The sequence below is a fragment of the Periplaneta americana genome, chromosome 4 (assembly GCF_040183065.1).
Source record: "Periplaneta americana isolate PAMFEO1 chromosome 4, P.americana_PAMFEO1_priV1, whole genome shotgun sequence".
NCBI lineage: Eukaryota > Metazoa > Arthropoda > Insecta > Blattodea > Blattidae > Periplaneta > Periplaneta americana.
Window position 1 is genome coordinate 95,632,393 of NC_091120.1, and position 26,068 is coordinate 95,658,460.

Consider the following 26,068-nt stretch of genomic DNA (forward strand, 5'->3'; position numbering starts at 1 on the left):
TTACGTGGCTTTAACAAAATGGTACCCCTTGTTTTTTTATCCCTCTCTGGATTCTATCTCTCAATAGTAGAAAAATTGAAAGCCCTGGTTTCAATGTTTCACAGTTCAGTCAATTTTAAATATAGTAGAATTTCAATTATTGTCATGAATTCATTCCAAGAAACTACACTACAATGATTATTGAAATCATAACTGAATAATCTGAACTCATCTTGCAGTGACAATTCAATCAGAAAATAGAAATATTATCCTAGTCCAGGCAAACTAAAGGCCTTTAACCTGGGCAAAATTACTTCAGAAGTTTTTTAAACAGTTTCCAGTTCGTGAATCCTTGCTGAATAACATATTCAAAATCAGATAAAATCGGAACATGGGAACACTTCAAAAAATGGATTTCAAAATGATGGACCAGCTGCTTCATACTAAATACTTACTTACTGGCTCTTAAGGAACCAGGAAGTTCATTGCTGCCCTCACATAAGCCCGCCAAATGCAAATATAAATTAATTTACGAATCTACAGCGAAACATCTTTGTTTATTTGTGAATTCGAACATCAAAATTGACTCAAGTCGCTATACCTGTAAGTTACTTGCAGGGAATGTTCAGTTTTTTTTCTGAAAATCCAAATGTGAACATAATTTTCCTCAAAGGTAAATTTGTAGTAAAAAGAAGCAATAGATTAGAAGCCAAACTGGGATCAGATCTAGTAATAGAACAAGTCAGTACTAATGCATTCCTCAAAAAGTAGAGGGGGACTGACATTTGGAAGTGGATTTACATATATCCAGAGCACAATGTGGATTTTTTCTATGCTCCTGTGTTTGACATAAAATTTAACAATACAGGAATACACCCGAGTTTTGTTGGAAAATATTGAACAACACAAATAAACGAGAATAAGCAGACAAATGAGGGACAGGAATGACATTAAGAAAGTATTCAAATGATTAAAATCCATATCCCCATTCCATTCTGACTCAAGTTTCTGCAACATTATTACAAGAGTAACTGTTGATCCTGGATTGATGAATTGCATTCCATCGGTACGGATATCATCAAAAAAATGAGAGAGAAATAAGTATTAACATATTCTGTGAAAATGTCAAAGTGAGAAACTTAGGATCTGCTGCTATTGTGAGCCCTGTTGATGACAATATACAAGTAGATTCTGTACTCATCATCCAGAGAATGAGGACTATTGCCACTGATGTTGAAATGAACGTTGAAGATGTTATGTGTACAACTTTGTGCGTATCCTACTGCATTATTCGAATCACGAACTATGTTGCGGAGAGTTGATAAGTCTCAGCTTATGCAATATTAAAATACACTGATAATTTACTCATAAGAAGCTGAAGAAATTCAGTGTACAGACCAGTATGTACTGGATGGTGAATTGGTGGATCTCTACTGCATAGTGTTTCTTGGAGGAACAATGAAACATATGAGAAAATGCTGATTTCACTCTGAAAACCTATGGTAAAGCTATAATTGTCTTTGATGGCTACGGCTGCTCTCCTATGATCAAGGACACAGTCCATAGAGGACGTAGCACCAGACAAGTAGAAATGTAAATTTCAGTCCAGGCATGAAGTTTGTCAGCAAGAAACATGTAAGCAATGATTTTCATTGTAGGTGAGATGTTGAAGAACTGCGGGTGTACTGTATATAATGCAGATGGGCAGCCAATGTGGACATCATTCATGCTGCAATCTCTGCATCAGTAAATGCAAGTGTAACAGTAACAGGGAAGGATACAGATTTGCTGATCCTGCTTCTGTACCATTCCAAATAAATTGTATTCTGATTCTACCAACACTCGGATTCTGAAGCTGCTGAAAGGAAGGCAATGCTTCTGTTGTATGGCTGCAAAACATTGGAATTCACTACTGCACTCGTCACAGAATGTTAGTCGAAAAGGTAGCTGCAGCTACACCATTTGTTACATGCGAGCATTTGCTACCTACCGATTTACCCATAAAGTATCACAGCTTTTATACATACTTTCAAATAAGAATGTGGAAGTCTACAAAAGAAAAGATCAATGGAAAAGAGTGGGGTTGGTATGAAAAACATAATTCCTACTACCTTATAACCTGCGACATACCACAAGCTCCAAATTATTTATTCAAAATGATTCACTGTTCCTAAAATACGAATGTGTTATTTCATGATGTGGATGGAAGAGTAATGGTCTGCCCTGTTCAGGTGTTTAACTTCTTGTAGTGAGTGCCAAATCAATGGTTGTAATACAACCACTCCACTGTCAATATGAATATGACAGACTGATGAAGACAACTGATTTTTAAATTTGTATTTATTTGATTAAGTTGACTTCTGTACTGAAAAGAACTTGAAAAAAAATATTGACTTTAAAATTAAGTAAGACAATTTCAACATCAAAATTACATACCAAATTGTTCTCAATGAGCACCAAGACATGCAAGATGTAACTGAAAGCCTGCTAATGTTGCAAAGTATAGTAGTATACGAAAGTCGTTCTGAAGTGAATAATAAGTGAGATGAAAAAAGTGATTAGAATGGATACCACAAGCTTAAAGAAGAGCATCGACAAAATTAATAAAAAGCTGCACGATCTACAGAAGGAAGATGAAATACTCAGAAGAAGAGAAAAGGAAGATCAATTTAATCTTTTTTGGGATAGAAGAAAGGAAAAAGAATAGTCCTGGGACACATACAAAATGTTAGTGCAGTGATGTCAACGAGAGCGCAAGCGTGTCTCATCGCCCGTATGCGCTGTTCAGAGCACGTATGGCACGCAGATGCAAGTCACTGGTGAACTCAAGGGTTGTACATAAGACATTGAGGAAGAAGTCGTTCAGCAAGTTTTAGGCTGACAGGACTCTTGACTTCTTATGAGTAAAAGAGGAGATAATGTTCTTTGTCTGATATATGGAAAGCATTTAGTTACAAAGAGAAGCAATGTGAAATGCCTGAAATTATTAACTGATGTACATAATGATGTACTGAAATTTTGTTGTTTTATTGATATTAAATAGTAATAAATATATGATCAGAGTAACTTACTGTAGAGATTCTTCCTCACTGCATTGCATTTAAATTTACAGAATAAAGTACAAAAAGAGTATGATGCTAATAGCGTAGACTCGTTACGAATTCTGTCCAAAAAACTGTCAAGATACGTCGTCCATAAATTTTCAGTTTGACAATGTTCCTTACCATTGTGATGTCCCTTGGTTAAGCCAGGAAAAGTTCTGTGAACAGGGCCAAGTTGGAAATCACTTTGCTAGGTATTTATCCAGGGTACGAATATTTGTGGCGCAAATTATTTATATATTTGGCAGTAAGCACATATGAACCTCACAAAACCAAGACTAAGATCAAGATTATTAGATGATACGTCATGTTGCAGGAAACATAATTTCGCCGGACATAAGAAGGTTGGTGTCGTCTATATTAGACGAGAAGTCAGAAATTTAAATTTGTTTATACAAATGTGCTGTTCATTTCAATCGGTAATTATGTATGGAATTATAGGATGGGGTAGCTCATTTAAATCCAATTTTAATCCACTTTATTTATTACAGAAGAAAATAATTAAAATGTGTCTCCATAAACCTATTGATTTTCCATCTCAAAATTTGTTTTTAGACTTTAATGTAATTAAAGTAAGACAAATTTATTATATTGTATTAATAAAATTCATACATAAAAATCGAAATAATTTTGAATTGTATTTTCATAGTTATGAAACAAAATGTATGAATTCTTTAAGATTGTTTGAACCAAAATGCAACACTGTTACATTATTTAATCGTAGTAGTAATTCAGGCCCAAGAATATATAACAAATTTATATTTAAATATCCTAATCTTGTCAACTCTAATAGTTCTAGTATTAAATTTAAAAAGTTATGTATGGATTTTATAAAAATTGAAAAATTGTAAATTTAAATTTATATACTATAATTGCATAGTAGACATAAGACAAATTGTATTGTATACTTATTAATTTCAATTCAGGAATCCGCCCCTGAGCACGAGTTCTCCTCTTTCATGGGTGAGCTAAAGTTTTTTCTGTATATATTATATGTTATGTAATAATTATTAGCAAAATAATAAATAAATATAATAAGTACATTATTAAGTATGTAACAGTTACATAGCAATTAATTAGGTAGGCCACATTATCTAAAACCACTAAGATAAAGAAAATATGCTATGTTTATTGTTTGTTACAGGCCTATTATTTCATTTTTCCATATGCACAATATCCTGTAATTTATTTCACTTTATTGGTAAGTTTAAAACAGGAAAACAGTGTTTTTATACTAGTTACATAAATTATTATATAAAAATTGATTATATTCTAGCTATTATCTGATAATTATATAAAAAAATTAATTATATTCTAGCTATTATGTGAAACTATATAAGTAAGTTAAGGAGAAGCTATGTATATTATTTATTCTAGCCTACTATTTTATAATTCATTGCATTTATTAGCGAGATACACTCTACAAAACATGTTTATTTCTTCTTGTTTTGTATGAATGTTGTCGTTTTCTAATGCCAGGTGTTTTACAATAAAGTCATTTGACCTCTTGCACTCCAATATTTTTCAAAGATATTATCATGGTCAGCCACTGAAGCACAGATTTTGAGGTGTTCCGAATACATTTCTTGGTTTGAGTTGCACAATGGGCAGTTAGGGGACTGATATATTCCAATTCTATGCAGGTGTTTGGCCAAACAATCATGGCCTGTTGCCAATCTAAATGCAGCTACAGACGATTTTCGTGGTAAATCGGGAATTAATTGTGAATTATGATGCAGAGTTTTCAATTTTTTCCCTTGAGATTGTGTTATCAAATTTTGTTTGTTGAAGTCTAAGTATGTAGATTTAATAAATCTTTTCACAGAGTAATATGTAGATTTAGTAACAGGTTTGTAAGTAGCAGTGCTGCCCTTCTTTGCTAAGGCATTCGCATTCTTGTTTCCCAGGATTCCACAATGGGATTGTATCCATTGGAATACAATTCTTTTATTGAATGATATTAATTGAGAGAGCATTTTAGTTATTTCTGCTGTTTGAGATGAAGGTGTGTGTTTAGAGACTATTGATAGAATAGCAGCTTTGGAGTCTGACAATATAACTGCATTCTAAAATTTATTGATGTGGCATAGAAGATTCCTGAGACTTTTACTTATTGCAATGATTTCTCCATCAAAACTTGTTGTTCCATATCCAAGAGATCTATAAAGTGAGAAGAGACAGCACGTAACACCTGCACCGGCACCTTGTTCTCTGGAGATCAAGGATCCGTCGATGTATAATTGAAGCCAGTTTTGTGGAGGGTACCTAATATTAATTGTCTCTAAAGACAATTGATTCATTATTTCAGTGTTTACTTCTGATTTCAGTATTTCTTCTGTTAAATTTAGATTATACTCTATATTTAATAGAGTTTAAGGGTTTGGTTTAATTTGTAAGTTTTCTTTTAAATTCGGATTATTGATTTTCTGTTTTAATTCTTGAACCATGGATGTAAAGCTTTTTTGAGTTTTCAATCTACAGAGAGGACTGCATAAATGCCAATTGTTTCCTGGTAATCTGATAAGTTTTTCATATTGAATCAGTGCTTTTTCTTCTATTGCCATTTTGATGCTGTTAATATTAGTGAGGAATCTCATAGAATCTATTGGAGTTGTTTTGATTCCACCAGTAATGAGCCTGAGAGCTTGGTTTTGAACATATTCTATTTCGTTTATGAAAGGTGAAGTAATTAAAATTTCTCCACAGTATGTCAGCACTGGCTGTATAAACTTTTTGTATGTAGTGTTCATAGTATTTCTAGAGCATCCCCATTTCTTTCCTGCTAGTTTTTTTAGAAGGGAGAATCTTTTATGAGCTTTTACAGAAATGTTCTTGTATGAATGTAACACGTTATCTATTATTTAAAAATAGTTTAATTCATCTTGCAGTGATAGGGCAATAGAGTTTACTTTGCTCACCCCTTTTTATTCAGTGCTGCTGTCTGCAGAATAGATTCATTGCAACCAGTGAGCGCTTGATCGCACAAAGAACCATCTGCGTGCTCTTGACCTTGACATCGCTGTGTTAGTGAATGTGTATCGGGAGTGGTTAGGAATTGCTATTGGAAATGGACAAGTGAAACAAGTTTATAGGTTGGGGAAGGGTAATAACAGGCCTATTTTGGTTAGGCTGGAGAACTTGACGAACAAGGAAAAGATTATGGACAATAAGAAATCATTAAGACTCTATTATTAGTATCAAGGAGGATTTTGAGTACGAAGTGAAGTGCAGGAAAAAGGTTTTAGTGCTCTTTATGAAAGCAGTGAGGAGTAATGGACGTTATGCAAAACTAATTAAAGATAAATTAAAAATCACTGCAGAAAGGTATTCAACATGTAACTTTTCATCAAGGACAGCATTTCATGGTAGTTCAGTGATGGTGTGAGCAGGCATCAGTTTGACAGAATGAATGAACCTTGTCTTTGTGGAGGGTAGGTCTCTTACTGCCCATCGCTAAATTGAAGAAATCCTTGGGCAACATCTTTTTCCATTTGCATAATTTATTGATGACTATTTCGTGCTCTTGCAGGACAATACACATCCTTGTGTGGTGCGATATGTCCTTCAGTACCTCAATGAAGCAGGGATCCAAGTAATGCAATGGACATCATGCAGTCCAGATCTTAACCAATTGATAACTATGGGGAATTTTAGGAAGAAATGTCCGTCACAATGCTCCAGATACTCTTCAAGAACTACCGGGTCATGTATGCAACACCTGAGCCACATAACATAAGCTGTGGTCATCCTCTACCAATGCGACTGCTCTAGCAGCGTTCTCAGGGCTTAACACCATCTTAACTCTCTTAAATGTTGTTTAAAACTGAGTTCAATATCATAGGATTCCATTATACACACACACACACAAAAAAAAAAAAAAAAAAAAAAAAAAAAAAAAAAAAAAAAAAAAAAACAATAGTGTTGTAACTTTGTTTAGCTACTTGTGCTTAGGGTTGTAAATTTTAATGGCACAGCAATAAATTAGGGTGCTAGATGAGAAGTGTCAAAGACGGTGTCACAAATCACCTAGTGGGTATACTTACCTTTCCAAGACATGAATTAACACTTGCCTATCACAAACAGATCCCAGAAGCACAAAGTAATGTTATAATTTATATTATGGTTCGATATTTCAAATTTATTCAAGTGTTGCGTTTTTTTTTGCTCGGCAGTGTATCACAGTAAAATAAAAAAATTGTTAGTAAAATAACATATACAAAAATACAATCTTAGTTCTTCCCTGAAGGAGTAAAAACTCGTGCTCAAGGATATATCTAGACACAAAGACAAACACAAACAAAAATAATTATTTGAAAAAAAAAAAAATTACAGGAATAAATTAACTTTAAAATACAATTTCAATTTTAACAATTTAAATCATACAAATACATATACATATTAAACTAATATATATTCTTTAAAAATTAAATTCCTAACGCTATTTTTTAAATTTCTGATACTAAAATTTTCCAAATTTGAGTATTTATCAATTATTTTATTGTATAACCTTGGACCAAAGTAGGTACCATGGCATAGTGCATTATCTATTTGAAATAGCCCTCATTCTTCCTGTGCACTAAGTTTTTACGTAAATCGTCTTGTTCCACTGTGATTAAGTGGCAAAGTTTATCGTTTTTGCAAAACTCACTTTGTAATATGCGAGAGTTATAGCAAAACTCACTTTCTGTAATAAAATTTCTTCACCTTACAATCAATGTCGCCAGTAAGTGTGACATATATTTCTTATTTTGATTTGATCCACCTGCAACAATGTGCAGTAATATATGACAGAGTGCAATGTGCACCCACAATATTCAAACTTTAACCTAAAACCCCATAGTTTAGCTGCTGAAAACTTAGATATATAATTATGTTGTGAGATTTTTAGTGACAAGGGTTTGTCCTAATTTCTTACTATGGATGGTGAATATTCTGCATCTGTCACTACTGTACATAAAGGAAGGAAAAGTGTAGCGTGAAAATATGAGCAGAAAAAAATTCTAGTTATTGAAAGCATAATTCTGGAACTGTCGTCGTTTCTTGCTCACATATGGATGAAAATTATGCAACTAAAAGGGGGATCATACGGGTTTGTGTTTCTGATGCAACTTACATAGATATGGTGTTTAATGCAAGTAATATTAAGACCTATCGATGTCCACCATTGTGGAGTAATGGTTAGCCTTCTTCGCCATGAAACGAGTGGGCCCGGGTTCAAATCCTGGTAAGGACAAGTTACTTGACTGGGGTTTTTTCTGAGGTTTTTTCTCAACCACTCGAAGCAGAATTGCTGGGTAACTTTCAGCGTTGACCTTGGATTCATTTCGTCTTCATTAGTATAATTTTCATTAATCATCTCAATAGTTTACAGGTCGACCAGGAGGACATAGCGGACGTCGTTCCAGGATCTGCTTATAGGCAGCATCTGTCTGCGAAAGCTGCACATATCCAGCAAAGCCACAGGGGCTTTAATAAGTGGACTGCAGGTGATCAGAAGAATGTAGCTCCCTTGGATAGATGGCGCCTTGGTGAGTCATGGAATCGATGGTGACATGTTCTTCTGATTGAGGATGTAGCAGATTCAGGCACATGAATTACTAACAGATGCCATCAATCTGAGGAGGCCACAGAATAACATCACATGCAGGCGGAGGATCAGGTCTCCAGTCAGAACTGGATGCTGTGGTTGAATCGATATGATGACACCATGCAGTGAATCATGCGCTCGAAAGAAGCAATCCCATGGACTTCAATAAACATTCCAACATAGGGAGGTTGCACAATAAGCCTAAGGCAGCAGTGGTTGCCTGCAGGCCCTCTTCCGAAGAAAAAAAAAAAGACCCATCAAAAACTGATTAAAGAAAATAATATGCATTCGGCATTTAACTTATTTTGTACTTATTTATTCTGAGTAATCTCCAAATGAAATGTTTTCATTCCGCTTAAGATTTTTGCAAGAACTTTTACCTCACTAGCTCAAAAGCTGGTCAGGATTCATTCTTGCAGAAACTCATGGAGGTTAATATTCCTACAAGAAAAAGTAACCATATTCCAAGTCATCCAAGTTCATGGATGAAGCCCCTGTACTAACAAAAGACAACCACGTATTAAAGAAGAAGTATCATACATGACACTAATAGGACATCATTCATGAGGCAACTAAACCAAGAGATAATGGGGTAGGGTGCCAATTCCTTTTCCTCTCCATTGCATACATCACTGACTAGCTACATATTACACTAATCAGACTTCGGATGTATACAAACAATTGTTGTTGTTTTCTAATGCCAGGCGTTTGACAATAAAGTCATTTGACCTCTTGCACTCCAATATTTTTCAAAGATATTATCATGACCAGCCACTGAAGCACAGATTTTGAGGTGTTCCGAATCCATTTCTTGGTTTGAGTTGCACAATGGACAGTTAGGGGACTGATATATTCCAATTCTATGCAGGTGTTTGGCTAAACAATCATGGCCTGTTGCCAATCTAAATGCAGCTACAGACGATTTTCGTGGTAAATCGGGAATTAACTGTGGATTTTGATGCAGAGAGTTCCATTTTTTCCCATGGGATTGTGTTATCAAATTTTGTTTGTTGAAGTCTAAGTATGTAGATTTAATAAATCTTTTCATACAAACAATTGTTCTTCCTGTGACACACATCATATGGATGTGAGATATGCTTACTGCATTAAAGATGACAGAAGCATAAGAAAGACAGGTGTTGGAAGTGATGGGTGCAATACTAGGCAAAAAGGCTAATGCATATGAGAGAAACATTTAAGGACAACGAAAACTGTAACATTTATGCCCTGACTATTGGCTCCAAAAGGGCTTCTTAACAGTTTTCACTCTCTTTCACTTAACAAATTTAAATTTTATTGTTAGTATCTAGTGAACGCTCATGTAACAATGAAATCATTTGCCAGCTTGCATCCTAGTGTTACTTCTTCATTACAAAATATAATGAAGAGAGAGAACGTACTGAGATTCTGCAAAAATAGATTTCGAATTTTCACGGAAATACACGCTTTCAGCATCCTTAGTATCAGAAGAATGTTTCTTGGTATGCAGTCTGCATGTGTAAAGTAATTTCTCCCTTATTATTGGACAAACCTTGTTCACAAACAGCACCTAAATTCAACTCAAGTGGGAATGATGCACATGAAATGTTATCACCTTCACTAAAGGAAATAATGGGTATTTATTTGAGAGAACAACACAATATGCTGATTTATTTAAAAATGGTTCTAACACTTTTCTTTTCCAAAATTTTGTTTCTTACGTAAGATAAAGTGATAATTAAAAATAACGTAAACAGTATGTTCCCACATTCTTATGTTCTGCAGAAATTTATTATTTACATAATAATGTTACACCCAATCAAAAATGAATTGCTTTGAAATATTAACGTAAAGCTATCTGTTACAAAAATACAGCGAAAGAAAGGCTTTACATTCCTCTTAAAATTAATATTTACAAAATTATGCCTTCCACCAAAAACTTCAGACAAAAATTTTATGATGTGAAAATTTACAAAACTAACATAACCCCAGCTGATATGGAAATACAACAAAGAAAAGAGAACTTAAATTACAGAAGAAAAAAAAAAACCCTGAGATTTTATGAGATTTGGAAGGAGTAATACTATATAATGACCATATATTCAATCACAAAATGTAGTCAGAATTCGTTCCTCTCCACAATTCAATGTAGAAATTGATAAACTGTAGGAGACAAAATGTAGTATGCAAACAGAAGTAGGCAAAAAGACCTGGAATCCTTGGCCAAGACTGATATGAATTGCTCTTTAACATAGTAATTTTCATAGTAATTTGCAAAAACCACTTTTCTATATGAGTGGCAATGTTCACATATATTTCTCTCAAATGCTTAAATGTCACTGTGGTTGGCTGCTTCGTAAGTAACACAGAATTTCATTATATGTAAATTACTTATATCTTTTCATATTTCTACCAATTATATTTAAATAATGATTTTCTACGAAGAACAGTTATAATATCACAACTGATTACAATATATGAAGAGGATTGCAAAGAGTAGTGAAGTGCATTCCATAACTTCTCTTACTCAGATCCCATCCTCACCTTCTCGTGATGCAACTTGTTTTCAACAAATGATGCTCTGGGGACAGAGTCACAACAGTATAACGGTTCCATAAAAAATGGAGAAAATGCCATTTTAGCATGTTGATCTACCATGGTGTGGTCCTCCAAACAGTTTGGGAGTTGCATATAGATGATATAATCACCATAATATACAAATATGGTGTTAACATTAAAAGAGTTGTACTTTCTGCTACTCTCCTATATTGGAGAGAAAGAGAGTTAATGGCTTTATTGCCAAGAACTCGATCCAGTATTTGTCAACAACAATATATGAAGAGTTATATCATGAGATTTTGTACAAAATTAATTACATTATCATCCTTTTCTATTTTAGGAATTATGGCCTATTAACAGTCTCAATCATTTATTTGCTTGTCCCAAATTCCTCCTCCCTTTAGGCAGGTAGTTAATTACATAATCTACTTAAACTTTACAATTGACATTTTCAGGTACTGATTCTTTTATGTCATCCTTATTAGTTACTACAGTCTGATATGTGCTGATTACGTATTTCTTCTGGTTCATTGTATAACTGTCAATTTGAGGAATGTTAAGGACCTTGCTATTGGACAAATCACAAATACATATATGTTTATATAGTGTTTCAGGAGAAAAGGCCCATATGTTGAGGGGTGATAGTATGGACAATTCTAAAGGAAAAACATATAAATGTATGTCTTATTCTCAATAGTTTTGAAGAAAACCAATCGAAACTCTCAGGAATGAGAACAGTGCAGTGATGGTAAATTAAGAGATTGTTACCTATATGTTATGTTTAATTGTCCATTTCTCTTTACATAACATATTCAAAAATGGCACCATCAATCTCAATGCACTTTGCAACTCATGTAGCCAGATACCGTGTTGCTAATTTCAGCTGGTTCAGGCATTCCTTAATGTCATCACAAGCATTTAAAATGCGGGCAAACAATTGCTCCACTTTGCACTTGTAGACTTCACTCTTTAGCCAACCCCACAAATAATATGACCTTGGTGCCAAGAAATGACATCACCACAACTGATCCAACACACAAGATAGGTTTCATTGAGGTACTGGATCATATGTTGAGGGGTGAGAGTACTGACCACCTGAAATGTACAGAGGCTCCATCTTGTTGAAAGTACATATCAGCCTGTACCCAGGTATTGCCAAAGGAACATCCTCCAAATACCTGGCACCTAATACATTTTGCAGGAACTCCATACCATTAAGACAGTTGTCTAAAATAACTCGACCAATGAGATGGTCATCAATAGTATCACACCACATGTTAACTGCGAAACAAAGCTGAAAATTACTGTCCACATAGCATAAGAATTGTCATCTATCCAAAGGTGATAGTTCTGCATATTGTTGATTCGTTAAAGGTCGATGTTGATTCATCTATAAATAGAATATGTGGGATCAATTCGTCATTAGCTATGATCCATTCACAGAATTCCAGCCGCTTGACATCATCTCATTCATGAAGGCGTTGCACATGTTATTGATGCTCATGTACTGTGTACCACACTTGTGTTTGTGGAATATCAAGTTGTGCAGAGCTAGTAGTTGGACTGCATTAAATTATTTGAAAAATGTCGATGGCATTTAAGTGTGTTTAAATGCGACAGGCTCATGTCAGTAGATTTACTGGCATGTAAAATAACTCCTGTGGGACAAAATTCTGGTACACCAGCGACAATAACCTCTGCAGTTGCGAGCGACATTAAATAAACCATAATTTATTTTATTTATTATTTGAAGAATGTTCTCGACTTCATTTACATCTTGTTGGGCCTGTCGTTCACATACAACATGGACACTAGGATAAGTATTACGTGCACGCAAAGTGTCAAACACTCTCATTAAGATCCTTGTATAAGGTGGCCTACTCTGCAGTCAGAAAACCATTGATGTTCTCGAACAGCAACCCTACAGTTATAATTGCAAGAAGCATAAACATACACCATGTTAGCACACTCTGCATGTGTAAAGACTCGTGGTATTGTAACTTCACTGCACACAAAGTACTCGTACTTAGTAAACTGCTACAACCTTTCTGACACAGACTCGAAGTTGGCGAGCTCCACAAACAAGTAACATGCATACATACAAGTCGCCAACATGACACAGGCAATAGTACAACCTAATGTTGTTTTGGTCGCATCTGCATCAATGTGAGTAATTATGTGTAGGAAGAAAAGAAGGCTAATGCCTGTTATTTTCAAATAGCTGTTTCTCAGAAACCATTGAGAATAAGACATATGTTTTTATATGATGTTTTCCCTTTAGAAACGCCCATACTCTCACCCCTCAACATATGGTTCTTTACTCCTAAATCACTATACTACACTACAATATACACATACACATGAACATACCACACATATACAGAGTGTATGATGGGCACACTATTACCTTTATTTTAAGTGGTGGAGGACAGTATCTGGGTGTAAATTTTCATAATTAACTCCAAGAGACAAAAGATCAATATTTTCACAATTAATTCCAAGAGATAAAAGATCAATGTTCTAAATTTTCTTTATATCAGTGAATTTGTTTAGAGTTTAGGGAAACATGCAATATGAATATGAGTGAGTTGAGATGGACCTTAACGATGTTTTGAAGCTCCTCATTAGTCTGGAATCTCTGCCATTCTAGCCACTTTTTCAGTTCAGGGAAGAGGTGGAAGTCACTCGGCGCTAAGTCGGGGCTATATGCCGGGTGTTCAAACACTTACCATCGAAACTGTTGCAGAAGCTGGTGGGTAACAGCAGCACTGTGAGGGCGGGCGTTGTCATAAATCAGAAGAACTCCACAAGTCAGCATGCCTCTTCTTTTGTTTTGAATGGTTCTCCACAGTCATCACAAAGTCTGATAGTAAACAGCTGGATTGATTTTAGTCCCCAGTTCCATAAACTCAACAAGCAACATACCTTTTTGGACCCAAAACACACGTTAGCCATAACCTTTCTTTGTTGAAGGTTTGTTTGAACTTTTTCGGTTTGTTTGGCGAGTTTGAGTGCATCCATTGTTGTGACTGTTATGTTCTGGGAGTGACATATTGAATCCAGGTCTAATCTCCAGTCACAACTGATTTAAAAACATCTTCACCTTCAGCCTCATAATGGATGAAGAACGTCAGCGCTAATGCCATTCGGCGACCTTTGTGGTCATCAGACAACATCTTTGGAACCTTGAGCATACAGTTTTTTGTAGTGTAGGTGTTCCGTTACGATCGCGTACCAAAATGATCTTGAAACTTCAGGAAATTTCACACACAGCTCATTTATGGTAAACCTCAGTTTTTCTCGAACCACTTGGTCAACTTGCTGAACAATGTCTTCTGTTGCGACAGACTTGTGTCCTTGTTCCCCTTCATCGTGAACATCGGTTTGGCCTTCTTTAAATTTCCTACACCATTACTCATAAAGTTTTCATCATATACTCAGCTCATTCTTCGATGAATTTTCGCTGCATTATTCCTTTCTGCTTGAGAAACTGAATTACACTACGCACTCGCACTTGGAGGGAGAATCAATCATAGCAGCCATGTTTATGTGCTTGCAAATCAGCTCAAAATGGCGTAATGACGTTGAAAGTAGCAGAGGTTATAGTGGGCAAGATACGCAGTCACCCTCTGAGCAACCCTGCCTCCTACCACTCGAGTGACTGTTTACCGGCACAATCGGAGATTGAAAAAAAAAAACAGCCTTCGTATATAATGTATAATACATATCTGTAAATATGTATTACAATTCAAACTACACCTATACTATTTCTGACCATTCTGTTCAAAGTTTACAAATATTCTTACCTTGAAATCAGCAATGATTTCTTCTTCAGAAGTATATTTTTCACTTTTAATATTAGCTTCAATGGTTAACATATCAATTGGATCCTGAATCACCTGCAAACAAAAGAAAATTTGAAATCAGAGGAAATCAACATACAAGAAAGGGGTTTACTTCGTGACATGTGGTAAATCTTACCTGGAAGTAATCTGGGTACAATTTCTTCGATGGTTTCTCCATAAACATAAGAATTGGCTGGCGTCCATCTTCCCGCTTTAAAAAGAAATGGACCCAAAGCATTAGAATCACATCAACAAAACATTTTTTCATAATATGTTAAAATGGTTGCATTTCATTAATTCTACAAAAATATTCATGAAATGTGTTCACAAATCATAGTGCTTATTTTGATCAGTAATTATGAACAAGAACAAATTTAAGTTATAAGCAAAATAAGTATTATATGTAGAGCAGTTTCTGTCATAATAATTATGAATAATTAAATCCAAGTATCTTAAATATTTCTAAAAAATGTGATCAATGTATAATATGTGACACAATCCATTAAAAGATTCAAATCTCCTGATATTTCGGATGTGTAGCTCCAAGGAAAATCTCTAATCCTAAATGTGTGATGTCACTAATTTGAAGTAACCAGGAGATGAGTGGATGTGGGAAATTACATAAAATATCTATCTGAATAAATCACTAGAACTGAAAAAGTTTAATGGCTTTTGACAAAAGACAAGCCTGCTCCTGAATACGTACTAAGAAGTCCCTTGAATCATTGGTTAATTTCAATATTCAAAACTCTGGTCACAATTTTTATACATTCTGATCTGCAACAATTAGTATTTAATTTGTCTTGTATTTTAACATTTCTTTGCAACATCGCCACTGATTGCTAGAGCTTTACATTTGCTGATCAGTTCTGTATACATTCTTCTGCCTACGCAACACTAATGATTCATCAGTTTACAAGAATTCAGTCTTATTGTGTTAGCCTTGAAGTCTGCATTTCAATTTATCTTCTATTTTATTCCTCAAAATATTTATATTATGCGTTGACATACAGTAAATTCTATAAAATTTTTCAATATTGTATTTTTATAACTTAAATATCTTACAAACTTAAACTAGAAATATTTTAAAACAACTGAATTAAGGAGATGCTTTCATATTGATGAATATTATTAAAATATAGTTTCAGAGAGCAAGGATCACTTCTAGCTTAATTATGGCATAAAAATTCATATTGAGTAATATCTGGCATTTTTTTAAACACTAAATTATGGAAACATAACATACATCATTTATTAAAACAAAACAATCTCGGATAGTGGAAGGAATGAATATACGGTAAAACGTCGTTTTAACATTTCTGTTTTCAAGAAATAATTTCCTGGTATAACTACCTTAAAAACAATGTAATTAATTCCTGCTTTTAAGGAATACATTTGAATGGATTTACGAATATATTATCCCTTTTTAACGAAATTCCGAAACTTTTGTAATCGATTTCTGTACAAGGTATGGTCACATCAATGTGACACTAGCAGCAGTGCATAGTAGTCTATAGTATGCCTGTACATACTGATTAAAATAGTCTTGTAGAAATAGTGTGTGTTTGCATACGAAAATTACAAACTTAATTATAGTACTTAACAGTTTTTACTGTAATTTTGTGAAAATATCATGTTGTATGTTTGCGAAAGTTTATTGTTAATGTGTTCGTTAATAATAAATTTAATGGATATTAAAAACATGTAAATACTGCTATAATGTAGTTAAACAATCTACGAGTGTTTTAATTTCTTACTGGCAGCCTCTCTTGTTTATATTAAGAGAAAATCTCATTTCACACATAAAAAAATAACTAACCAGTTCCCTGAAGAGTCGTTAAAAAAGGAGTATTACTGTATTATGGTACAGGTACAATGTAGTTAAACGATCTACAAGTGTTTTAATTTTTTACTGCTAGTCCTTTCTTACTTACATTAAGTGAAAATCTCCTTTCAAGAAAAATCCGGATTTGAGGAAAAAAATTAATTAGTCTCCTAGAGATTCGTCAAAAAGAAGTTTTACTGTATTACCGGTATGTATTTAATTGTTTTAATAAGTTCACTTCTATCTTCACAATGAGACTCAACCACAGCCCATTGAGCTTACAGCTTTCATAAAAAGAAATGCAATTTTTCTTGGGGAGATCCTACAAGATTTTTTAGTAGACAAAGTGACTGTGAGGCACTTTGGTTTTCTTTGCAATTCTCATTCCACAATTACTACATTATTTTATCTTTAAAAAGTCCCTGTTGATAAAGGGAACATGAACTTTTACCAAATGCAAGCAACATCCAGAAATGTTTCCAATTGGTCAGTTTCTAATATGTGAGTTACGTGAATAAGCTTCATTTTTAAAAACAACTAGCATATTGAACATCAAAATGAACAAAGGAAATGAATGAAAAGAGTATTTTCAGTATATGTAGAAAAAAGAACTGATGAAAAGTAATATATCATCTACAACTATTATGCTTATAAAAATTACCTTAAGATTGCAATACCACAATCATTACTGGTTAATTCAAAACAACAGGAGATTTGACGACTAATTCAAAACATCAGGAGATTTGAATTCTATCATAACATACAACTACTGTAATATTTTTATACAAAGTCATTATTAGCCATAATACAATAATGTACATAGGAGGATCGAAAAGTAACGCACAATTTTTTGTGGCAATGTATTTAATAAGAAAGCAAAAGGAAATATTGCACAAGAGAGCTACAGGTTTTACATATTTTCAACAAATGAACAGTCTCTCAACACATTTCTCCAATCATGACACCAGATTCAGAACACTCGTTCATAAAACTCTGTTTCTGGCGTATAGTCACCTGTGCACGACAAATTTCACTTTTTCATCCAAACATTGGCCTCCTAGGAATTTCTTCATTGGTCCGAAGACGTGAAAGTTAGATGGTGCAAAGTCGGGACTGTAGGGTGGATGATTGCCACCTCAATGCCTCTTGACATTGGGTGGTGTTGCAGCAGTCACTGTTCCGCTAGAATGTGCTTCATCGATGGCCCTCTTAGAAGAACCTGCACCACCTGGAGATGTTGCTATGGTCCAGACAATCAGCACTATACACCCCCAACATTTCCCTGTGGATTTCACTCGGATTTTGACGTTTTACCCATGAAAAATGGACTACATCTCACTGCTCTTCACAAGCAGATAATGCTAGCACACACGCCATCTTTACTCAATAGTTACTGCTTGTTGTGCCAGGGTGACACCTGATCAAACCATTGCTGTCTGTAGCGCAAGATTGAAACTAACTATCTGCCAACTTTGAATGTCCTAACTGAAAGAGTATTTTGTAAAAAAATTGTTGTGCGTTACTTTTTGATTTTCTCTCGTATCTTTCAAATCTAGCATATTTTATAAATATAGTTTTTATTCATGCATTTCTTTTTATATTTCTACCACAATTACAGCTTGCATCAAGAAGTAACTGATGATGTGTACTTATCAACTGAACAATAATAAAAAAATGCTACAAAACTGGAGAACTTTACAGAAACGCTTTATAACAGTTTAGTATTACTATGACTAAATACTACACTTACGAAATCAAAATACAGCAATAAAAGTAAAATCCTATAATTATACACAAGAAAATTTCTTCAAGAAGTGAATTATGCTAGTAGAGCTTAAAAGTCATGTACTACAGAAATTAAAAATGAGTTGCATAAGTGAAAGATTTATTTTAAAGCTTTGTTTCGTAACTATCTTCCATCAACCGTGATTTTTATTGAAGAAAGGATATAAGAATACTTTGTGAAAAGAAGGATGTGTAAGGAACATAATGGAAATATTTATCTACCAAAATTGAAATTTATAACCCATTAATAATCCACTCAGAATAAGAAGACACTGACCCATCCTATTCTTTGCCATTATGAAATGAAGAGTTAAATCTGTTACTTATGTAAAAGTACGACTAATATGTGAAATGATGCTGTTTTACCTATATTGTCATATCCAGACTTGGTTGATCTTTTCTTCTGCCATAGAATTTCCACTGAATATTATAATTTATGCCACCAACTAATACAACAATGCTTTTTATGAATTTTTTGTGAAAGTGTTGATGAATTTATTGTTAATATTTTATGTAGATAATTATTTCTGAAGTAATGGTCTTTCTGAATCAGTTTTGAAGATGTAATTGCAAGGAAGACCTGGTACATAGGTAGCTACATCAGCACCATACTAAGGACCATATTTTGAATCAAATGCAAGTGTTTCACAAATGGACATATGTCCCAGATTTGATGACTGAAAATATGTCTCAGTCTCAGTGAAAATTGTATAATTATCATGCATGTATTAACAGTATGGATGGAAATTACTTAAAGAAGTAAGTGCAGATGAAGCAAAGCATAGAAATATCAAGAACCGTGCATGTATTTAGCCACTCATAGAATGCTGTTTCTGTTCAAACTAGTGAGTATCAAACTATTAAAATTTTCCCTTCATTTCAATTCAGCATTTGTAATTTCGTCTATTTGCAAAAGCATAAAACAATGATTAATAAGTCCTAACGGAAGTTCTCAGCATACTTTTACGAAATAACGTGCAAAAATTCATCACAACCTGTGCTAATCTTAAAAAAAAAAAAGAAAAAAAAAAAAAAAAAAGTAACAGTTAAAAAGAGAAAACGTGTTGAGATCCAATGATGAATTTATAATGACTTTAGCTGATAAAGAAAGTTTAGGCAAAGACAGCTAAAGTGGCCCTTCCATCACTGTCTTCAAAGGGAAGAAAAATATGAGAAATAAAATTCTGTCAATTAAGATGCGAGAGACTTCTCTATCTTCACAGTAAGGTTTTCTTACAACTTGCTTTCAATTCCTGCAAATTTATTCTGTACTGTTTACAAACAATCCAGTTTCTATGGACTTTTCTGTTCATAACACTTATACAACAGTAAAGCTTAACCCAGATTTGAAATCATATTTGGAACAATGTCTTTACACAGCTTTTACGCCAGTTAATAATCGATTTAATGGTGAAAGTAATCTGACAGTGTCTCAGTGCACGAAAAGACTAAATTTTTTAATTTGTGAATTTTATTAATATTATTTATAATAAAATGTAAAATAACGTCATTGAATAGAAATGGAAAAGTACCTAGAAGAAGATAGTAAACAAATTGCGCAGGACTCTTCTACATGTTACAAAGGCAAGAAATTATGGTCTAATACTTTGTGTAAAGTAGGTTACACAACGTGCAGCAGATGCATTGTGAGTGCATAGGAAAATCATACTCATTGTCATCATCATCATCAACGGCACGACAGCCCTTCATGGGCCCTGGCCTTCTTCAGAAGTTTTCGCCATTCCTCCCTATCCAATGCCAAACTTCTCCAATTTCTAAAACCCAAAGTCTTGATATCATCCATCACGCAGTCTTCCCATCTCAATCTCGGTCTCCCAATCTTCCTTCTTTTCATCGGAATAAATTTAAAAACTCTCTTCGCAACCCTATCATCTTGCATTCTCACAACATGCCCGGCCCAATCCAATCTTCTTATTTTTATAAATTTAACAATGTCCGGCTCATAATCTGTACAGTTCGAAATTATATCTTCTTCTCCATGTTCCGTTTTCTCTAACTGGTCCAAAGGTTTGCCTAAGAATCTTTCTTTCAAATGTACATAATAATGTCGCATCTGACTTCGACAATGGCCAAGTCTCAGATGCGTAAGACACTACAGACCTTATAAGAATTTTATACATCATAATTTTTGTATTCCTAAATATAATTTGAGATTTCATATGTCTTGTAAGACCATAAAAGCATCTATTGGCAGATAATATTCGTTTTTTTATTTCAGAACTAACATTATTTTGTTGTTAATTTCAGAGCCAAGATAGATAAAACTATGGACAGTTTCAAATTTAAAAGAGCCTATTTCCAAGTAAGGGTCATACTCATTGTGCTGGATGAAATCAAGAGATGTGGAAAAGAGAAGTTGATTTAACAAGTGACTAAAATTAATTTATCATGTGACTAACTGATATTGATAACAGTAATTTTGATTCACAAGTGGACTAACTGATTTTTGATAAGTATGTGATGTAAGACACACTCCCTATTCATATGATCTTGTATCTTCTGAATTTTTTAGCTGTATGACACCCTGAAACTCACACTTCAATGAAGACAATTCGCATCAAGATCCATTTGGCGTACATAATATATATGTATCTGGCTTGGTAGCTGCAGTGCCTAAAATATATTCTTCAAAATTCTTACAAAACCTCCTACAAAAAGAGAGCTGAATGCTGGGCACTGTGCTTAGACGAATAAATAGATCATGCAGAAAAGAAAGACATATATAACATTTATTTTTATGTATAAACATGCGTTTTTAAGGATTTTTTATGCAATATTTTGGACTGTACGTGTACTAAAAAATAAAAAAAACACACACGCATGCATACACCCCTGCACACAATATCTGAATCCATATAAACATTCTATGCTGATAATAAGAATGGTCTTATGAAAGAGATTTTGTTAGAATAGTAACCAAAAATTAAATAAACACTCAAAATATCTAACAAATCTTTTCTAAATTCCCAATGAGCAGTTATTGTAATGGACAACATTTTCAAACACTATTACCTCAGTTACTAAATAGCCTCCAGGAAGTCTGAAATGTGTCTGAATATTTGGGGATGACTTTCTTTAAATAGTGTTTCTGATGAGAGAGGGAGGGAGGGGAGAGGGAGATAATATATATATTATATATAAGTCACACCTGTGGAGTAACGGTTAGTGTGTCTAGCCATTCAATTCCTGATCAGGGCAAGTTACCTGGTTGAGGTTTTTTCCAGTTTTCCCTCAACCCAATATGAGCAAATGCTGCGTAACTTTCGGTGCTGAACCTCGGACTCATTTCACCAGCATTATCATTTTCATCTCATTCAGATGCTAAATAACCTAAGATGTTGATAAAGTGTCGTAAAATAACCTACTAAAATAAAAAATATTATATATATATTTGGTTCTGATCGTGACTGTGATATCCTTCAAGTAAAAGGTGCTATTTAAAAAAGAAGTTTCGTAATTCAATATTCTTCAACTGTGTATATATTGTTCTCTGTCTGAAGAGATTAAAAATACATTTGAAGACATGCTCGGAAAAATGGGCCAACCCTCAAAATTGAAAGTTTCGAGATAAGTGCTGCCATATGTTGTCGATTATGAGAACTACCATTTCTTACATTGGGCTATGCTCAAACCATCATATTAGGTATAATTCAGCAAGTAGAAGTTCTTGCATTTCTTGAAAGACGTTTTCTGTAATGGCAAGAATGGGCTAACCAACCACTACATCACACCTGGTCTCTAGTGGAGAGTAGCACAACTATTTGATAAGCAGGATAACCAATATAATCTAAATTAAAAAAACAAAATAAACAACTTTTATAAAGTTTGAAGTCAGGACTACATTACAGGTTTTACAGAATAAAGCATTAACATGATATTACTCATATAATGCACGAATTTTAAGAAACTAATAAATAATGACGTCAGCTGTGGTGTTTGAACAATGTTTATGTTGGTGCACTGAACTTAGCATCATGTTGTTGTTGTTTTCTAATGCGTTTGACAATAGTCATTTGAACCTCTTGCACTCCAATATTTTTCAAAGATATTATCATGATCTTAGCATGTAAACAGTAACAATGACGGAAATAGAAGAAGGAAATGTTAGCTGTGTGATATTTTCCCCTGAATATGATGGTACAAGACCTATGAATCCTGTCAAACTCAAAGATTTACAGGAACTGCTTAATTATGTTCCACCAATATATCATAGCTATTAGAGAACCCTTACATCTTCTGCCTCAGAATCAGAGAACATTAACATGAGTCATTTTTTGATAACACTGACTATTGTTAAATGTCTTCTGCTCACACTTTTCTAGCCAAAATAATATTTGAAAAATTGTATTAAACCTAGTATGACATGTTAATTAAAGGCTAGTTGAAAGATGTAATAAATATTTTAGAGTTAATAGTGAACAAAAATATTTTTATGCAGCAATTGGATTTTGTGAATGTTGAAAGAAGTTCTCAAAGAATTGTTGTTTCTTTATTATTTAAGATTTCGTGTTTAGGGATATAATAAAGAACTTTTTGTAAAATATATATATTTATACTGTCTGCTTGAATCTCATGTTCACAAATATGGATAAAGATCATTACTAGTATTTTTTTCAGCCTCATTTACAAAACTCAACTTTTTCCCATTTTGAAAAAGTGTGGGTTTGTCCGTTTTTCCGAGCATGTTCTCATTTCAACAGACTGTTTTAATTATGTATGTTTAACGCAACTCAAAAGGACATCTGAATTTGTTAATAGCACATACAATGCAAGGGTTTTATTTACTGGTTAATTCTCATCTCAGTGGTACATATATAATATGAAGATCACTTGCTATTATGTTCATCTGGAGCACATGTCAAAGCCATAGATTACAATGCCATATTAGATCCTGCCCTCTATACACCAGGAGGTGACAATGAATCTATTTTGCACAAAGAGTGACGACAAAGCATATAAGAATGAAGATTATGACTAACAGAGAAATGGTGGAATGATGGCAAAGGAAATTGAAGTTTACTTCAACTTCCCATACTATTCCCATTCCAGCTTTCCCCCTTTGTCTATTACCATGATTAAATTGTCTCTCAATAGCTTCTGCAGTTAATAAGAAATGATAATTAAAGAATTATTATACATGCATACACAAGCATGCATTCATTCTCAAGAGAATCAAGAAAAGAAAAAAGGGACAAATTACTGAGCTACTAGCAAATTAAAGAAGACCATTTCCATCCCAAAGTAAATAATAACAAGCAACACTCAGTACGCGAATGTGTCGACAATTATCTCACCACGTAGTCAATTAAACATTTGGCGAGAGCATGGAGCCTCTTCTTCAATGGTGGCTCCTCTCGGAAGCGAGAATTTCGGGGTGTACTATTGCCTCCTGTGTTTCGGCCACGGCTGCGTCGACAACGTGTACTACGATCTTCAGATTCCTCTTCACTTTCAGATTCCTGCAAAACAATATCATCATTCTTATACATGTTCAACCGCAAAACATGGTATTAGCATATTCCATACGTAATAGCAGAAAAACAACTCTATGAAATGAACCTCAATTAAGAGTTCTTTCAATTAAAAATACATAATGAAAGATTTCTTGTTAAAAACTTCCACACAAATTAAACATTTCAAAAGAGGAAAGTAGAAAGAGAGAGACTGAACGAAAAAGAGAGAGAGAGAGTGAGAATACACTTCCTACTTACCAAAGAAATAAAGAATATCTCATGTTTGGCTTTATTAGCATCAGCAACAGTGTCGTGACTATTGCATCCTCATCATGGTCGTCATCATTATCATTTCACTGTTACTGTCAATGCTACCCTAGCCTTAATACAGAGTCATGCTCTCAACTTCATGGTTGCTATCATGACTATTTTCATCACTGTTGGTGATGTCATCGTCCTTTTTATTGTATGGTACAGTTGTTAAATGAAGGTTATGTTGACATAAGTGAAAGATACACAGTAGGCATCAGAAAGTAATGAAATTCGCCAAACACTATTTTCCAAATAGGATGTGCACAATTTACTGAAGTCAATTGCTGTACCTGGCAAAATAATTCTAACTTAAGTACTTTCTTGTTGATTATTTAATGACGCTGTATCAAATACTAGGTTATTTAGCATTGATGAGATTGGTGATAGCGAGATGAGGCTGAGGATTCGCCATAGATTTCCTGACATTTGCCTTATGGTTGGGGAAAACCTCGGAAAATACCCAACTAGGTAATCAGCTCTAGTGGGAATTGAACCTGCACCCGAGCACAACTCCGGATCAGCAGGAAAGTGGCTTAGGCCGGGTACACACAGAATCAGACGCGATGCGGCATGACATTTTGTCTGTTAGTATTTGTCTCCCATTGATTTCTTATGATGTGATGCACACAGAATCAGACGCGGCGCAACGGTCGCGAACAGACACAAGGAGACACAGAGAGACAACATCGAATTACTGCTTGAAGTTCGTCGCGAGGAAACAGTCTGATAGCTGTAGTGTACTGTGCATGCGTTAGTAGTAGCTATGATTGCACGCTTTCACTATCTACAAACACTATTACTGTGTAGTGCACATTATTCACAATGGAGCTCGATGCAGACAAATTAGTTGTTTTAGTACAGGAAAGATATATTCTGTACAATCTTTGAAACAATATCACGACAATAATGTGGTTTCTAAAAATATGTGAGAAATTGCAAATGAGATGAAAGTACCACGTGAATAATAATAATAATAATAATAATAATAATAATAATAATAATTTGTAGTAAGCCTAATTCTGTGCTCTATACTATCACTCATTATTGATTTAATATCTTATTTTTCTTTATTGTGCGTCGTGAAGTAGTCATAAACATACAAAATGGCGTTTGTGCAATGCATTAGTAGTATTTAATTTTAAGACTCTATCAATCATATAGATTTTTAGTCATATTAGGCGTCCTTAGGAAATAATAATCAAATACAATAGAATTTTTCATATAGATAGTCCTTTTTCATTGACGCCATTTTATAGTCTAGGCTAGTTTTCCAAACCCACACAGCCAGCAAATCAGTTGTCGCGAGCAGACAGTTTTAAGCTGTTGCAAGGCGTTGTAAAGCAAAACGTAGCATCTCACCTCGCTGTACCACGTCTGATTCTGTGTGCACCCAGCCTTAATCTATACTGGTGGCTTAATTAAGTTCACCGAGTTCTCTGTTTACTAATGTAATTTGTCAGCAATTTAATACAGAATTGAATTTATTGATCTGCTGATTATTCACTTTCTCTTACATATACCTAGTCTTTAAATTATAACTCACTACACGTTCATATTCTCAATAAGCAACTATAAATAATCACAGTGATTGATGGGAGATGAACTTTAGGTATACAAGAAAC

General features: G+C 34.1%; 1 protein-coding gene across 11 annotated transcripts in view; it reads right to left on the minus strand.

The window, feature by feature from the left end:
* polybromo (protein) overlaps window positions 1–26,068 on the minus strand; it is a 159,867-nt gene that overhangs the window by 75,785 nt on the left and 58,014 nt on the right. For 10 of the 11 annotated variants that reach the window (XR_011331681.1, XM_069823762.1, XM_069823767.1 and 7 more), the window contains exons 12-14: window positions 23,976–24,140; window positions 15,187–15,261; window positions 15,012–15,104 (exon numbers count right to left, since the gene is read on the minus strand). Coding sequence is in view for 10 of the 11 variants with exons in the window: in XM_069823762.1 (XP_069679863.1) it covers window positions 15,012–15,104; window positions 15,187–15,261; window positions 23,976–24,140 (333 nt within the window). In the remaining variant the exon portion in view is untranslated. The remainder of the gene's footprint in view (window positions 1–15,011; window positions 15,105–15,186; window positions 15,262–23,975; window positions 24,141–26,068) is intronic. The other variant, XM_069823761.1, reaches the window with a different exon arrangement.